The sequence below is a fragment of the Musa acuminata genome, chromosome BXJ1-4 (genome assembly GCF_036884655.1).
Source record: "Musa acuminata AAA Group cultivar baxijiao chromosome BXJ1-4, Cavendish_Baxijiao_AAA, whole genome shotgun sequence".
NCBI lineage: Eukaryota > Viridiplantae > Streptophyta > Magnoliopsida > Zingiberales > Musaceae > Musa > Musa acuminata.
The window spans coordinates 456,104-473,729 of NC_088330.1; the positions used below are offsets into that span (position 1 = coordinate 456,104).

At 38.9% G+C, this 17,626-nt stretch overlaps 2 protein-coding genes across 3 annotated transcripts; one reads left to right on the plus strand and one right to left on the minus strand.

Moving 5' to 3' along the window:
- Positions 1-2,945: 2,945 nt before the first annotated feature.
- Positions 2,946-4,167, minus strand: LOC135639987 (RING-H2 finger protein ATL74-like). Its single transcript, XM_065154058.1, has 2 exons — positions 3,952-4,167; positions 2,946-3,870 (listed from the first exon to the last, which is right to left on the minus strand). Exon 2 carries the CDS (start codon positions 3,732-3,734, stop codon positions 3,201-3,203), a length of 534 nt encoding a protein of 177 aa, XP_065010130.1. The 5' UTR covers positions 3,735-3,870; positions 3,952-4,167; the 3' UTR covers positions 2,946-3,200.
- A 1,510-nt stretch (positions 4,168-5,677) lies between these two features.
- Positions 5,678-17,515, plus strand: LOC135639997 (uncharacterized). Of its 2 annotated transcripts, XM_065154069.1 has the most exons (10): positions 5,693-6,220; positions 9,652-9,837; positions 12,886-12,978; positions 13,121-13,303; positions 13,425-13,527; positions 13,612-13,797; positions 13,902-15,034; positions 15,201-15,634; positions 16,880-17,050; positions 17,207-17,515. In XM_065154069.1, exons 1-9 carry the CDS (start codon positions 5,972-5,974, stop codon positions 16,935-16,937), a joined length of 2,625 nt encoding a protein of 874 aa, XP_065010141.1. In that variant the 5' UTR covers positions 5,693-5,971; the 3' UTR covers positions 16,938-17,050; positions 17,207-17,515. The 2 variants fall into 2 exon arrangements, with proteins under 2 accessions (XP_065010147.1, XP_065010141.1); XM_065154075.1 differs by lacking the exons at positions 16,880-17,050; positions 17,207-17,515 and having other exon boundaries at positions 5,678-6,220; positions 13,902-15,074; positions 15,201-15,397.
- Positions 17,516-17,626: the final 111 nt, after the last annotated feature.

The window sequence follows — 17,626 nt, forward strand, 5'->3', positions numbered from 1 at the left end:
GGCCCGGACCGGAAGCGGTTCAAACAGCTTAAATCGAATTCAGGTCATAGTCGCTGTCCGGTCAAATCTTGTGTTATTGGATCATTTGTTGGACCCATAATTATATATTATGTTAAAAAAAATAAAATATACATAGATAATACTATAAAAATAAAGTTCAAAATAATAATAGTGTATAATAGAATTTTCTTCTCTTTCATTATCGTAAAAAAAAGGATAATGAATAGGTAATTCAAGATATTTTATCTTTTTAGGATTCAAATGCTCTAATTGGTAAACCTTATTTTTCTAGTCCAAGTTTTATAACTAAAACTTAAATATTTTAACTATATTTAATATAAAATGTAATAGAAAATTATTTTATTTGAGACAATTCGAGTATCATCACTATTCCTCTACATATAACCCACACATAATAAGTTGGCGGGCAACTGACTGTTCTTACATCATTACCAACGAAACCTCATGACACTGCACTAATTCACCAACCACAACCCGCCCAGAACGAGTCATCTACCAAGTTGGATAATAGGATGTCAGCTTTAGGGAAGGTTGAGATAGCATGTTTGGGCGCGTGGGCACTGTACTTTGCCATTGGCCTCGGATCTCCCGATTGCTCCTCAGTTGAGAGATGGGCATCTAGAGCTAAAGGTGGCTGGTCGACTAGGGTGGCATCGTGAGGTGTAGGGATGAGCATAGATTGGATCACGGACAATGACCATAGCGAGAGAGTTGTCTACTGAACTAGCTGGGGTACGAGGGGTGCGATAGTCCGCTGAGCTAGTCATTGCATATGGTGGGTGAGGTTAAGGAATGTCTCGATGGACATGACTAGCTACCCCATGCCAGCTCGGATGTGAGAGCTCGGGGTCATTGAACAAATGCCAATAACACCCTGGAGTCTGAGTTGAGACACTTTCATCCATACGTAGGAGAGTGGAGAGTTGCCCTCCGAGGCCGAAGGTGGAGATGGTGGCAGGTGCCTCCTCACCAAGTTGTTCACTGGAGTTATTCGATGGTGGATGCTCTTGTGACATCGTCGTCGAGTTGTCAACACGGCTCAATCTAATCCGAGTGTGTAAGGTCGTCAACGTGGCTTTTTGGTTGGCGAGAGCCGACATTAGGTCAGGTCAGGATGTCATCTATTGAGCCGATCCGAGGTAGAGCTGGGGGTTGCTTTTCCTTCATCGTTGGGCTCCTACACACAGTCCGAAGTCGAGAGGGGGAATCTCAACTCGACCCCTCCAAAGTTTAAGTTACTACGGTGATGATGGGATAGAATTAAGTGTCCGAGATATGACCCCCCTGACGTTGGCCAGTTGGCTGACTGTACACAGTCTGTTAATGGTCGCTAATGCCCTAGGCAACTGGCCCGTACACTCCGCATAGTCGTACACTCCGCATAATACTGATTGACTTGCATGGCTCTATGTCGTGTGGTGTCAATTCATGCTTTCCCGAGCAACTCCGTTCTATGTGGCATCGTCTCATACAACCTCGAGCGACGTAGGCATAGTCGATTATCTCGTATGGATCAAGGTATCACGTTGATGAATGCACACTATGTCAGCTCCGGAGTGCCACATCGATTTTGACGAGATGATTGACTGCGATTGTAGGAGAGATGCCATAATAAGCCCATCAACACTTTTGAATAATGATATACACAATTTTATCATCTAAGACAGGACAATAAATGGACTCTTATGAGGTCAATTGCTTAGATATGCACATCAGAAAGTAATTAAGCTCAACTTGTCCTTGAAAAGAAGGCTTAAATGCGGAGCAATTAGGGTGAGAAGAAACACGAGATGACATGTCACCGCATTGCGTGAGCACCATCATCATCGACACGATCAATCGAGAGAACGTTGGACACTTGCGCAGGGGGATGGCTTGCTTAATCCTTAAGCAGGTCCCCCCCCCCCCCCCTCACTCGACATTCCTTGGCTCGAGGAATGAGATGGTGGGGGGCTACCAAAGTAGAGAAGACGACTTGTAGATCGGATTCTATTCCATGGATTCCTAGTGCACCATGACCTATTCTCTATCGTCATCTCAATCAGCTTTCCCACTCTTCCCACTATTCCATGGATCAACCGAACCCACAATAAATATGGTTGATGATGATAAAAAGATCGATAAAGGAATGGATGAATCTGATCATATGCATTTGTCCTCGGAACCACATTCTTTTTCAAGCCAAAACAACATTGTGGTATACTACAGGAGCTAAGAGTCCCATCGACGGCGAAGTCTCCTCTCTCGGAGAGAACCTCTATGATAGGAGCGAGAGAGAGAGAGAGAAACTGTCAGTGGTGGGGGTGAAGAAGAGAGCTTTCACCCTCCGATGGTGTCGCACTGTGGGAAGTTAAGCTTCTCGAGCTCTACAGAGAGAAAGAGCGAGGAACAAATGGAAAGAGAAATCGAGTTATGCTTTCTTTTCCTCTCTATTGTCTTTTTACCGTGTTTCTCTCTCTCCTCTTCGCCGAGAGAGACTCCATGACGTCGTCTATCGATCTAAAGGGATTAACCGTTGTACCGGAAGAGGTACGAGCTTGACTTTGCGGATGCACCATGATTGTTTCGGCCGATATGATCGGAAAGTTGGATGTATCGATGTTGGAATGAACATGAATACAATATAATAAGAATATTTCTTCATCGATTTAAGAGATAATAATCCATTCTAACTTTTCTACCCAAACTCACTCATACATCATCCGACAGAGCCATGAAAACCATTACAAGTGCCTCGAAAAAGCAGCAGTATGTATGGAATTATCTTTACCAAAACTTCTTAATCCTCAATTTATGCTATTATACAGTTTTTTTTCAATGACAAATCATAATCGAAAAATTAGTGATCTTACTTTGACCAAACAGTTCTGCAGCATGTAATATAGGGGAAAAAAAACATTCAAATGTAATTAAGAACACAGAAATATAATGAGAGCCAACTGTTGATTTCTTAGTCTGTGTTCTTAAATAGACTCTAAAGCTAGAATTTTAAATAGGAGAACAGAAATCATTTTGTCTCTAAAAATAAAATAGAAAAAAAAAAGTCATAAAGAAATCAAGAAAAAGAAGAGTTGTTTTTGACACAATCTTCTTCCTCTGTTTCCACGCCAAGCCTACAAATTTACATGCCGAAACAATTTGATTGTCGAGAAGAACCCAGAGCTGAGGACCTCGACTGGCTAGGCCAGTGTGAGCTCGCCATGTCCGCCGCCGTTGCTGCGGCATGCGCCGTCCCCCGTGCCATGGTCGAGCAGCGACTGCCGGCAGGTCGGGCAGGAGGAGTGGGAAGCTAGCCACTTGTCGATGCACCTGACGTGGAACCCGTGGTGGCACCGCGGGAGCACCCGGACCTTCTCGCCGTCGGCGAACTCGGTGAGGCAGATGGGGCAGTCGGTGGCGGGGATGTCGGCCCCGGAGCCGTACACCGCCACGGGGATGCGGCGGAGCGCCCGCTTCTCGAGCCCCGTCGCCGCCAGCCTGGTGGCCGCCTCCTCGGGGGTCTCGAACGCCAGACGCCGCCCGCACCGCAGCGCGCACCGCACGATGGAGTTCAGCCCCAGCGCGAAGATGAGGGCGCAGAGCAGCGCCGCCAGGATGATGACCATGTTGGTGTCGAAATCCGCATTGCCGCTGCCCGTGTGCGGCCTGGTCCCGTTGGCCGCCGCGTGCGTATCGGAGAACGCGCCCAGCAGCCTGCGCGCGGACGCCGTCATGCGACCCTTCTCTGTGGCGCACAGCGAGAAGTAACGGAAGCCAATTATGCCAGGCGAAAGAGGAATCCCTCTCTTTCTTTAGGTTCTCACTGGTCTCTCGGCGAATACTCTTTTGGGCAGTGATGGTGCGAGGAATCTGAGGAGGATGGAGACATGGGAGAAGGCATCCCTTTTAGCTTTAGCAACAAGGAATAAGGAGGGAAGAAGGGATGATAACCATCACACACTGAGCGCAGGGAAGAAGACTGGGTTGCAGGCATGGGAAGACAAAAGGAGCGACATGAAAACATCTACGGAACACCATGGCACTGAATCCAGCAGTTCTCAAAGCTTTGAATCTGACACTAGTAGCATGAGCATGATGCATGCTTTGGTCACCGATTGGGTCCCGGTGGCCGATACTGGGTGAGAGATATTTTGCTGTGTGGCTTTGGGCATTGCTTATCTTGAAGGGATTGAGATGTCAGCCGTGTCCGCTTGCTGCATCTGCATGAGAGAGAGAGAGAGAGAGAGAGAGAGAGAGAGAGAGAGAGAGAAAGAGATCATGTGCCTGCCCCAGGATGATGATGTGGTCCTAAGATGCTTGTGTCCTCCCTGACACGAAGGGAGCACGTAGCTCCACCTCAGTTCATCTCTCAGTCATCTATTATTGTCCATGATGTGTTAGGCCAAAATTAGATAACTAATGTAATCTGTTTAGATCTTGGTAATATCATATTTAGTTTCATATTAAAATCCATCCACTTTGGAAGGGTTAAAAGTGTCAGATAATTCTTCGTTATTCCAATGATGAATAGTATGGATCTTATCGGATAATATTGACCGAGGGATCCGAAAACATCAAAGTCATATCAGTTTTACTTTAGAGGATGAATGTATTTTATCATTCTTAAATTTCAACTAAAAAATCATAAGTTTTAGGATGAATTTTGAAGTCATAACATTATACTGGAAGGTAGCTTCTTGGATTGCTAGCAAATAATTGAATCCAAGAAAGATTTTATTTGTACGGGCAATGATTACATTCTCGAGTTTGATCTCTGGGAAAGATTCATGAAATCATTCACTTTACAACCAAAACCAAAAGTTTCGAGTTTGGTCGAAGGTGCTCTTCGTACGTTGAAGGAGTCAGCTGATGAATTAATGAATTAGATAATGAACTCTCGTGTTGACTTTCCAAAATCCTCTCCTTGTGGGAGAGACGGGTCTTCAATGGAGCTACAATTATACGAAGGTTTCTCTCTAAAGACCAATTATGTCTCTCTTGGTTATCAACATCCATAAAATTCAAATGGATCTACGATAAGAAAAGGATAACTAATTTCTTTTAATGTGGAAAACACAAATTTGATGATTGATATTATCGTATAATATTATAATAATATGCATTTCGTGTCACTATGGAGTAACCAAAGTCTTACTCTTACTCATGTAGATGATGTCGATATAGTGATAAGATTGTCCTCATAGTCTACGAGTAATGAATATTCTTTCTTTATCTCAAATATGTGATAATTAAGAATACATGACACACATATTAAGTATATCTTGTTTGCACTATCATTTTTTATTTAGAAAACATATAAAAGGATATATTAAAAATAAAACATGTATAGCAATTAAAGGATACATGTTTTCACCATAATTCAAAAATTATTTGGTTATATATATATATATATATATGTATATCTCATGTGAGTTCACGGGGCTTAAAGACAAATTAGTCATATTGCATGTGCCTTTTATATTATTCTTATTGTGTGCAAATAAAAATAAATTAAATATTAAACAGAAAAAAAAACTAGTGGATTATGTTGTCTTAATAATTTTTCTTTTTCCCCTATAAAAATAATTGGAAAAAAAGCGACCTTTTGAAGGGCTTCCTTCTCTTCGTTATAGTTCTTCCACGCGGCCGAGGGGGTTTCCGCCCAAGTCCCGGAAACCGATCCCCTTGGAAACCTCGAAACGGCTCCCGATCCCTAAACCCCATCCTAACTCCGCCCTCTTCCGCGGCCCCCCCCCCCCCCACCCCCGCCCAATTCCTCCCCCACGGATCTCTCCTTTCCGCCCGTTTCTTGCGATCTTTTGTCGCCCCTTCGTTCCCCCACTGAATCCCGATCGAGTCAGGGGAGCCCTTCCTCTTGATTGCATCGATCGCTCGATCCTACCGTGATTCTTTCGCCGTGGATTGGGAAGTCCGGGAGCCTTTTGTTCCCGGGGGTCGACTTCTTTCTGGAATGGGCGATCTGCAGTCGTGGCCGCCGCTGGCCAACGGCGACGCGTCGGAGGGTCACCATTCACCTCGCTCGCGGTGGCACGAGCCTAATCCGCATCCCTCCGCGATCAAGGACGAGAATTGGCAACGGGCCGAGGAGGCCACTCGAGAGGTTTTGCGGTGCATTCGCCTCACGGTGGTTTCCGAACAGAGGCGGAAGGCGGTTGTGGATTACGTGCAGCAGCTGCTCAGAACGCGCATCAAAACTGAGGTGCGTCTTCTATACTTGTTTTCCTTTTGTCCTGTTTCCATCTGTTGAACTTATTGGTCAGTTTTCTTCTTAAAGTTAGTGATTTTCTTATGAATCTTGAGTTTCTTTAGAATTCGTAATACTTGATCTTGGTGGTTCTGTTTTCAATTTAAGTTCGCATGATCTCTTGCAACCAATTTCTGTTTTGTAGCATGTGATTGGATGGTTGTGGTCCATTTTTCATGGACTGAATCTTTACATTGTTCTTTGAATTGTGTTTCTTGGGTGTTCATTGAGTATCCTGTTTACCCTGTTTGTTGGATTATACTTTGCAACTTTTGATGTTTCTTGTTTCTTATATCGAGTAATTTTGGATTGACACCATGATTGCCACAGCTTCCTTTGTTATTGTTATTATTTTTGTCTAATTGTTTATTTTTTGATAATATATAATATTTATCATGGTTTAGAATTTTGTATCGGCCATACATATCGGTCCACGACCGGACCGGAAAATACCGAACTGAATCGAAGCATTGGCACACAACATATAGTAATTTCATGAAAATGACTGAAAAATTAGCTGAAAATAAAAAAAACCCTCAATATTAGGTTTTTTTCTTTGAAGTATATTTAAGCTATAAATCAATAGAAATTCTAGGCCATAAGGATCAAAAATAGAAATTCTTGTGTTTTCAGATTCATCAAGGAAAACACTTTATTGCTTGGTCCTTTGTCGAAGAAGTAGCTTTCACCTATTGAAGCATCCCATCACGAAGAAAAGAGTTGAGATGTTGGATTAGGTGTCAAAATTCTAAAATTTGAGCAAAATAAAATATCGAGATACGGTGATGTATATATGCTTCTACCACAAAACTGCACGAGGAGTCTCCGAGACCGACGAATCGGGATCCTCGATCTTTTGAAGTTTTATGTCAATATTGTAGGTCTGTCTGACTGAAGCTTAGAATTACTTCCACGACAAATTATACTGGTAGATTGTGTGTCGCCTGCCATTGATGCATCAACATGATATATTTAAATTTTAAATGAATTCAAAATTTCTAAGTATGTTTCACCTATGAGCAAAGATTTGGATATACTGATCAATCTTTCGCTCCTTAGCTGACTGAAACATATGTATCGAGTAGCCTCTTTGTGCCTCCTCTTCATATCAACTTTTCTTATAGTGGCTCAACTGCTTTGATAATCTCGGACATAGAATCTCAAAACCTTGAAAACAGGTTGTTGTATTTCTCCACTTTCTTTTTTGGCAGACAAATTGGAATATCAAGACTCAACCCATTCTGTTGATGTGAGTACTGACTTCAGTCCAAATTTGCCTTGTTGAATGTACTTCAGTGCGATAAGATTTGTGACAAAGTGATACTTGGACGGAGGATCTCTCCATGTGTGAACTTCTGCATCAAGGCGTGCACTCAGCAATGATTGTAGATGAACTTTGTGATTGATTGTACCCAAGACATTGTCCTCATGATCGCTTACCAATATTCTTCATCATCAAGTCCATACAATGTGCTGCACATAGTGTCCAAAATAGTTTTTCTTTGTGCTCTGTCTATTGCTGTTGAGCTTTCTTGAAATCCACTTCGTTATTGTTCACCACCTACACAATATATCATGGGTCAATCTCCTTTATGTTCATCAAACCCTCAACATAGTTTACATCCTGAATTTGTTCGATGCATCAATCGGTTTGTGGAAAACCATTCTTTTGTTGCAATATACAAGGAAGTTGATGATACTCATTTTGGTGGGTTTGAATCGATTGTCGCACATCAACATAACATCATAGAGGTCTCATTGCTTTTTGAACGATTTTATCCAATCTTTCAGTTCGATGACCTCCTCATCAAGATAGGTGCCATGCATTTCCTTCGATTTAGGAGGTTGTATGTGATAGCTGCCTTCTGATTCTACAACCTCTTCATCAAGATAGGTGCCATGGAAGTTGAACCACCTAGTACTAGCTTTTCTTTTATCCTTCTTCACTGGGTTGTATGGGCCGAGGTTCTGTGGAAGTTGAACCACCTGGTAATAACTTTCCTATATCCTTCTTCATTTTCTTTGTGCATGCATTGTCAGTCTATGTTTGTTTAGTTTATGAAATCTTGTAGCATCATGCTGTATATCTTGCAGTTGAGGAGGGGCAGTTGGTTGCTTTATGCTGTCATTTCTTTGGGCCGATAAATGTTATTACTGTGGATGATTCACTGAATTGACTTGGTTCACTTCCACTACTGCCCTTGCTCATATTGCGTGTCGCACAGTCGATGTTTTATGGTCTCCTTGTACATGCTTCAAGGAAGCACAGATGCCAGCTACAAGGTCCTAGTAGACATTATCGCTCGGAACCTTGTACCCATCATAGATGAGTGCCTCGTAGCATGTTTATAATGTTCATTAAGCTCTATGTAGTGAATATTCCTAGTGAATTCAAGAGAATTTAGATATCTTTTTATTGTGCCTACTATTAGTTTTAGGTCTCCCTCTATATTTGTTCTTGGCATTGGCTAAAAGTTAAATTATTTTTTTTGAAAAAATATTGTCCAAGTTGTGGTTCAGCACATTCATTTATTTTCCCATTGTTATCGGCAAGTTGGTGTAGGTAATAATGCATATCTGTTATGATTTTTTAGCTAGACGTGGCCGAGGATCAAACTTGTGACTTTGGTTTTTCCTGGCTTGGTGAGGATATATGAAGTACAAAGAAAAATTGTTTGTCATGTCCCTGTGGTGTTCGTGTTGGAAACCAACACTTGTCAGATACTTAGAAATGGTTAAGCAATTTGGACCATCTGCAATTGTTTATGTTGGTACATTGCATATTTCTAGGACACTCATATCATTTATATATGTTTCAAGAATTCTCAAACATAAGCAATGTTTAGATAAAATTTTGGACTTTTGTTTTACACCTTAATGTTTCAAGTACATTGAAGTTCCTACAACCACACAAAGATTTGGTGTCCCCAACACCTTATCTTAGGCATAATCATTGTGGCACTCTGCGGTCATGCAGTTATTCAATTCTTTTGCCTTTGTTGACACTGGTGATGATGTGATTGAACTTAGTCACCTGCAAATCAGTGAGTGTTGCTCTAGTGTAGGTGGAGATTGTACTACTTTATTGTGTAAGCACTGTGGAGAGTTTGGCAACCAAATCTGGTTCACTCCTATTTCATTTGCCACAATCAAGGGCGCTCCTTTTTTGATCTCAGAGTTCTTCTCTTTCACATTATCCTATCGAGTTCACCATAGATGTGGCTTCTTTGTTAGCAACAAAAGTGAGATTAACCTCAGAAGTTTTAAATCTGAGATGAACAATCTCATTTTATAGAATGGATCTGACACTTTTACAACTAAAGTTTTTTCATGGTGTTCTTAAATTTTGTGTTAATATTTTTTATTGCTAATGCAAATTTCATTAGGTGTTTCCATTTGGATCAGTTCCTCTGAAGACATATCTTCCTGATGGGGATATTGATCTGACTACATTTGGTATTCCAAATACAGAAGACACCTTGGCAAGTGAGGTATGTGCAGTTCTTGGAGAAGAAGAACAGAATAAGGATGCTAAATTTGAAGTGAAGGATGTACAACTCATTCGTGCTGAGGTTCCTCATCCTCCTAAATTTTTGTTCAATATCTAATTATGTGACATTTTGTATCTTTGCAAGATTTTTTATGCATCATCACAAACTGTTCTTAGTGGTCTGTGTTTAACTTTATCTATATTGGTTTCTTCAGAATTTTAGCCAATTAAATGTGCAGATGAATCTGAATAACTTGTACTCTCTCTGGATTGAGAGAATGGAGAGGAGAAAGGGAGGAGAATAGGTAAATATGACAATTTTCTCCTGAGTCCACATTTTACAATTAGTTGTCCCAAAAAGAAGGGAGAGAGACGGGGTATAAAGAAGCTACCAGTGATACTTCCCTTTTTTCCTCTCCTACCTATCTAAATGGGGAATATATCCGTTCCCTTTCTCCTTAAATTTTTTTTCCTCCTAATCATAGTGGATCTTTAGAGCTTGTTATCATTCAAATGCTTGGGTATTATAATGAAAAAGTTTTTGTACGGCACATTTTACAATTGTGTACATATAATTTCTTGTACTAATGCTGTCATCTTTTGAGCAGCTTGTATGATTTCAATATTCTATGAGGACAAATTTTTACTTCTATTTGTTATAAGCATTGATTGCAGACAACTTAAAAACCTAACTTATGCCATAAATGTTATCCCCTGATGTTTTGATTTACCAGGGAATACTAATACATGTCCTGCTTAATGATGAAAGATCATACAGTCTATTTTCTGACAAACTGAAGTCAATGACATACTTTTAAAAGAAATGACATACATCAATTAAGCATCTGTCTGATGCATGTGCCTTGATTGTGTTTCTCTCTCTAGTATGCGAGAAACAAAGATGCATCTTACCAAAAATGGTTTTCCTTTATGCTCTAATTATGCATACTGGTCATGTTTTCGTTTTCTTCATATTTTGTAGGCATGATACCTAAAAGAGTTTGTTGCTGAAGACAAAAAAAATTAAGATCAGCACTATTGATCATGTTTTGTAGGCATGATACCTAAAAGAGTTTGTTGCTGAAGACTTTTATAACTTTTGGCCTATGCATGGAGACAAAAAAAAAAAACTATGTTTACATCATACAACATATTTTGATATGGTTGATATTAGATACCTTCAAAATCAAGATCAGCACTATTGGACATAATCTATGATGATGTTCAGACTTCAGATCGTATAAAACCAAAATTCATGAATTATATATGGATGCCTATCAGACAAACACAAGATGAAATCATAGAGAGCGTTTGTGCATTAAAAGCATAGGATCATTTAAATTGTGTACTCAGAACATTATTTTGATTTGACTATCATCAGATGCAGGAATTACCAAATCGATCATATTTTGAGACTTGTGTTAATCAAATCAAAATAATTTTTATGCCATTAGAACTGCTGTTTGCCTGCCTGATACAAATATTATAAACCTTCAAATATTGTTTAATTAAATTTTATTTCTAGGTCTTTTAGTATCATAAACATTTCCAACAGAATTAATAATTTAATTTTTTTCTTGGTTGGCTTCAAATATATCAGCGATACTGATATTCCTCAGGTTTAGCACAATTTTAGATTTGAGTTTAAGTTCAAGTATGAGTGGAGTCTAACATAATAAACTCTTAATCAATTTGTTATTGTTTAGAGTCCTTTGACTTCATCTGGATTCAGGTAGGAGAGTAATTAATCTGTTAGGAGTTGAGTTTTAGACGTTCTAAATATCTCATTTTATAAAATATTATGTTGGATTATGATCACTATTAAGAAATAAAATTTCTTTCATATGTTATTGTTATCATTGTCTCCTAGATAGCAAGTTTTAGGGTCCTGATTAAGGTCTATAAACAACAAAGTTGTCGGCCAATGACGAGGAACTCTTTGCTAAAATCTTTTCAAAAAATAATTTTCATGATTAGTAGTTCTCTCACTTTTTAAATCTGTCCTCTGGCTTCAACTTCAATTGTTGCTTACTTTCCACCGTTGTAACCTCCCATATGTCACTCCCTTTTTGTTATGATCTTCTGAAAACTATTTCTAATTTTATTTTCTTTGTTTCATTTCCTTCATATATGATATGATTATTATTGTAGCCACCATACTGCTGTATTATTGGATTAGACATTTGGTGGAAAATAAGAGACGGTACAATTAAATGGAACATTGAGACAATTTTTGTGCGATCTGATGCATTTAAAGTGCCTGAAAAATAAACACTAAGGTTCAGTTATTTTCAGCATCTCATACTCATTGATCAAGAAACCTTAAAATGAACTATTTCATTAGTAAATTTACTATTTTGATTAAATTTTATTAGTTAAAATTAAAAACCCTCAAAACTACCTGATTTTGTGTTTTGTGTTTAACACCATATTGAGATACAATGTTGATGACAAAACTGTGTTACAATAGCCATTTAGGTATATATTTTAAAATTAAGGAAAACACAGTTTTGGTTTCTGGTCCCTTGGATGTATTATGTAACAATCAACATCCATGAGAGCTTGAATGGTTGAAGCCTTCAAGTACCAAGGATCAGATACTACTGGGTGCTGCTAAGCTACTGCAGTGGTAGGTATGCACACACATGTATGCATATTGCAGATTGATATGTTGTCAAATGAAGTAATGCACAACAATTTGTATAGAATGAGGGTGCTACTGCTGTTTAATGTATTCACCCAAATCATTCGTTTTTGTTGTGTTTTATCAATTGCCCGCCTTTTGTTTTTTCACATTAATTAGGAAGGACCTGCAGTGATATACACACATTACTAGGTCTTTTTTTCACCCCTATTTTAAGATAGAATTTTTTTGTTCCTTTATTTTACACACTACCAACAATTGTGATCTCCAGGAAAAAACATTATTGTTGTCATCTCAATATGCATTTTGTCTTGGTTGTGATCTATAATTTTGTAAAGCTGTGATTTTCTGATTTTGTAAAATCACATTTCCACCTTATGTATCATGGCAGATAGTGATAAACATCACTCTAGCTATGTTGATAGTGCTGTAACGTCAGCAACAATCGTCCGTTTTAAGTCTTATGATGTGAATTTCTGTGGGCAGGTTAAACTTGTCAAATGCATTGTGCAGAATATTGTGGTTGATATATCATTCAATCAGATTGGTGGGCTTTGTACACTTTGCTTTCTTGAGAAGGTACAAAGCGAAAGTTTCTGGTCCAACTTCAAATATTTGGCCCTTTATTTTTTTTCTTAACAAGAGACAAGATTATTATGTTTACTGCTAACACGAGTTTTCCGTATCAGCAGAAAATTTTAAATCCAGTGCTGTCTTGTAGGTTGATCGAAAAATTGGAAAAAATCATCTTTTCAAACGCAGTATAATGTTGATCAAAGCATGGTGTTATTATGAAAGCCGCATTCTAGGTTCTCATCATGGTTTGATTTCTACATACGCATTGGAAATATTAGTATTGTATATCTTCCATCTGTACCATAATTATTTGGATGGCCCTCTAGCGGTGAGTGTTCCAAGAGATAAGCGATTCACTTCTAGAATTTCCATTTTCCTTTTTTTTTTTTGCAATAGGTTTCTGGGCATTAAACATCTTTTAGTTCTTATATGATGCTGTCATTTTGCAGGTTCTCTATATGTTTTTGGACTACTACAGCAAATTTGATTGGGACAATTACTGTATCAGTTTAGATGGCCCTGTTTCTATTTCTTCACTACCGAACCTAGTTGGTAAAGCAGACTCAGTTTAGCAATCCTGGTAATTGTATGAGACATTTTAACTGCTTGGTGACCATTTGGATTGTTCTTTCACAGTGGAGCCACCAGAAACTATTGGGAGCTGTTTACTACTCACTGAGGAATTTATTAAAGAGTGCACAGAAATGTTTTCAGTTCCATCTAGGGTATATGGAAACAACTATCAGGTATTTTCCCAGAAGCATTTAAACATAGTTGATCCATTGAAACAAAACAATAATCTTGGACGCAGTGTCAGTAAAGGTTAGTAGTGTTCTCCCTTTTGCTTGGTTCTACTTGAAGTGCAGTATTGCAATGCATGTGAAGACCTTTTGCTAAGTTCTTTGCTTATGTGCTATTATGTACAGGTAACTTTTATCGAATACGTAGTGCATTTACATATGGCGCTCAGAAACTTGGTCGGATACTTCTATTACCTCCTGAAAGTATTGCAGATGAAATTAATTTGTTCTTCAAAAGTACTTTGGATAGACATGGAAGTGGAGAAAGGCCTGATGTACAAGATGCAGCTTCTAGTTGTCTGGACAGTGGAACTATTAGGGTCGAATCTATGCTATCAAACTTAAAAGTTGAAGATGTCAACAAGGAGATTCATATTTCAAGTTCATCAGCCGATGACTCTAATGGACAATTATGTGACAAGATAAATACAATCAAGACTTCAGATATGGACTGGGAGCACGTATTGAAAAAGCAACCTGACAGGCATTCATCTAGTCAGAATAATAATGCAAATTGGCTGCATGACTGTTCTAAAATCGGTTCCATTGTACCTGCGGAAGATGTTTCAGGCAAACATTTGGTTGATGACCCCGGAGATCTTGTTTCAACCAGACCATGTGATTCAAGATTGTCAGATGAAAATTGTATGGCTTCGATACCTGGAAAAGCTTATCATGCATCCCATTTGTTCTTCCATGTTGGAAACATTGCTGAGGATGAGACTGTTGATAATTTGAATTCGAGGGATGGTGGAATGCCACGAGCATCTTCAGGCAGACTTACAGCTCCTTGTGATGAATTGAAACTCAAAATCAATGCATCCGGTAGTGCAAAATCAATGGTTGCTATCGCTGCTGGTTCTATTCATGAAACATCACCAACAATTTCAGAAGATTCAAGCCTTGGGGACTGCTCAAATGATGGAACTTTTAATAATGCAAGTTCCGGATTTAGTAAATCATCAGGCCTAGCTGGTGATTATCGTCTGTACTTTAGCAACCTTCAACATGCTCAGGAGTTCCAAGAATGCATATCAAACCCATATCTGGTTCCAATTTACCAAGCATCTCCATCCCAGTATCAAAGCAAGCACTCCTGGGAAATGCAAAGCATGTACTCACATATAGGTGCAAATGGATTTGTTTCAGCATCACATTTTCCTCCAAGTTATTATGTGATCTCACCTGTGATCTGTAATGATTATGGTCCCAAAGATACCACAAAAACAAGGGGAACAGGCACATACCTTCCGGACACGGTATCTTGCAATTTGAGTTTACTAGTTCATTACTTTATTGGTATGGCATTATCCATAATCCAGATATATGTCATAGGGCATAGCCTACAACTTCAAGCATAACCTATACTACAGACTACAGAGATTCTAACTATTCTCAAACTTAAATATTCATTTAATTTTGCAGAATTCTCGTGCATACAGAGAGAAACATTCATCAGGAAGAGGCAAGAATGAAATGCTTACAAATCACCTTTCAAGAAACCGCAAACATAGTCACATGGACACACCACAATATGGTAGTTTATCAGAGGAAAGGAATCACTGGCCATCCCCATGGCCACAAACTCCTTCTATGGGAAATGGTTATGAAAGGCCAATATCATTGGACGTCCCTCAGTCTTCACCTCCTGTTTCTACGGCATTTTCCCAAAGCAATGGCTATGCATATCCACCAGAGCGCAAACTTGAATTTGGGTCTCTTGGTCCTGTTACAGTGGAAGTTTCCTCACCAGGACGAGGCAGCAATTTAAAGTCAGCTAATGCCACTGGTCAGGGCTCTGGGTCAGCAGTCCCTGCATCAACAGTTGAGAGGCCTCCTAAAAGTTTGAAAAATGAATGGTTAGATTCTTTCCTTGAATTTTTATTAGTGAGCAGAATTTGATCTTGTAGTTTTGCGTTGTATTTTCTTAGATGCGAAATCAAGATAGCCATCAGAAGTTACTATGATGGGAAGAAGACATAAGTTACTTGAGACTAGATCCAGCCTTTTGATTCATATAAATTATCACAAATGATTTTGTTTGAAGTAAACTAGTATCTATTACTACTGCTACATTGAGAATGTTCTACATAGATTTTAAGACCTTTGCAGTGTTATTTGCAGTTGTAATGATACCATAGAAGTTTCATATCCACCATATTGCAATAATTGTATGTTACATTAGATTTTTGATGAAATTATTATTTAATTAGGATTAGATATAGTCTTGCTTTGCTGATCTTTCACTTTGTGATATTTAGATTTATTTTTTCGTCTGTGAGCATTGTGAAGACTGGAGACTCATGGAAGTGTTTTATTATTTAGGATTGTTTTAGGTTTTATTGAATATCAACCGACTTTCTATTTGTATTGTTTTCATTGGATGGCTTACCATCATTAGAAAATAGTTCTGGAACATGAGGGATTAAGAAATAAATTTGAACGGACTGACAACATAAAACGGGTTGATAGTAGGCAGCTGCCTGTAACCATGAGAAGCAATCCAGATTAGGCCTAGAAGAAAGAGGAAAAAAAGTGGAAGTGAAAAAATGTAACAGGTAATAGAGCGAGAATCCAGCTAGCTGTCATATCCAAATCTCAACTTTTTTTTTCCCTTATTGTCCCAGCCATGGTGATTGATGGAGAAAAATCTCTTTGTTCTTTATCTCCTTTATTTGCTTCCTGATTCTCCTTTAGTTTGTGAACTGTTATAGATTGTTTTTTTTACTTCAGTTCAAGGCTGATTTGATCCTGGGTTCTGGTTCAATTTACTTCTTTTGTTTCATTTTGCCCTTATTTTGTGAGTAATTTGCCATTACCATTCTTTTTTGTTCTTTTGAATCTGAGCTTGATGTTGGATCCGAGATATATATATATGTCCTGTGGATCAAAGGCTGAGTTCACCTGGGTGCTCAGGAAGACAGCCATGTAATCCTGAAGTTTCAGTGATAATATTGATTTCTGACAGTAGTACATTAGATTGTTAAATGTGGGATTTGTGGTCATATAGGATGGTTAAAGCTTTCATGGTTCTGGGAAAAAGAATGACTTCTTGTGTGTGACACCAATGATGTTTAACATTTCAAAATATCCAAAATGTGCAGGCTAAATCAGCCATATCAGCTCAAAGATGATGGTGACTTCCCTCCTCTAGCCAGCTGACTGCTGTGAATAGCAACATTTCACTACATAAAGGAGAGAACAGACATGGGGAGACTATCCAACAACAAATGCTAACAACCATTTGGAGCAGTTGCTTGAGCAGCATTGCCGAGGTGTAAATAATACTCTCGTTGATTGGGTGGTGAATTAGCATACTGTACATTCTAATTGACCTTTTGCAATGCTTGTTTGGCACCACATCATGGTGGAATTTAATCAGATCACCATTTCGTTCCCGTATTTGAAACTGGTTTTTTTTATCTCTGCAGGTTTCTGAAGTGAGAAAGCCATGTATTTGTTCACTGGGAAATTGATTCGATGCATCAACATCTTTGTTTTGACGGTAAAACTGCTTCAGGTCCAATTTTTTTCCCCATCCACTTTCCACTTTGCTCAACATGTTCTTCTTCACCATGAACTTGTAGTTTCCGATTTGTGTGAACTGCTGCACACTAGATGTGTTTCAGTGTGCGTTCATACAAAACCCTCATCTTGTCAGCTGATCCAAATATACAATTCGTTTGTTACTCATGATCATAACAGATTTAGTGTATGGTAGCGAAAACATTACTTGTACTTGGGACACATTCATATTGATCGATACTTGGACTAATTTAGGCGGAAATTGCAGCATTTAATTTAGTCCATTTTATGAGTCCACAACATCGAAGCAATTTCCAAATTATTTT

Bases quoted from the DNA above. Each gene is read 5' to 3' on its own strand.
- LOC135639997 (XM_065154069.1), top strand. From the start codon at position 5,972: ATGGGCGATCTGCAGTCGTGGCCGCCGCTGGCCAACGGCGACGCGTCG. The intron at 6,221-9,651 runs GTGCGTCTTCTA...AAATTTCATTAG, and splicing joins GAACGCGCATCAAAACTGAG to GTGTTTCCATTTGGATCAGT. The intron at 12,979-13,120 runs GTACAAAGCGAA...GCTGTCTTGTAG, and splicing joins CACTTTGCTTTCTTGAGAAG to GTTGATCGAAAAATTGGAAA.
- LOC135639987 (XM_065154058.1), bottom strand. From the start codon at position 3,734: ATGACGGCGTCCGCGCGCAGGCTGCTGGGCGCGTTCTCCGATACGCAC.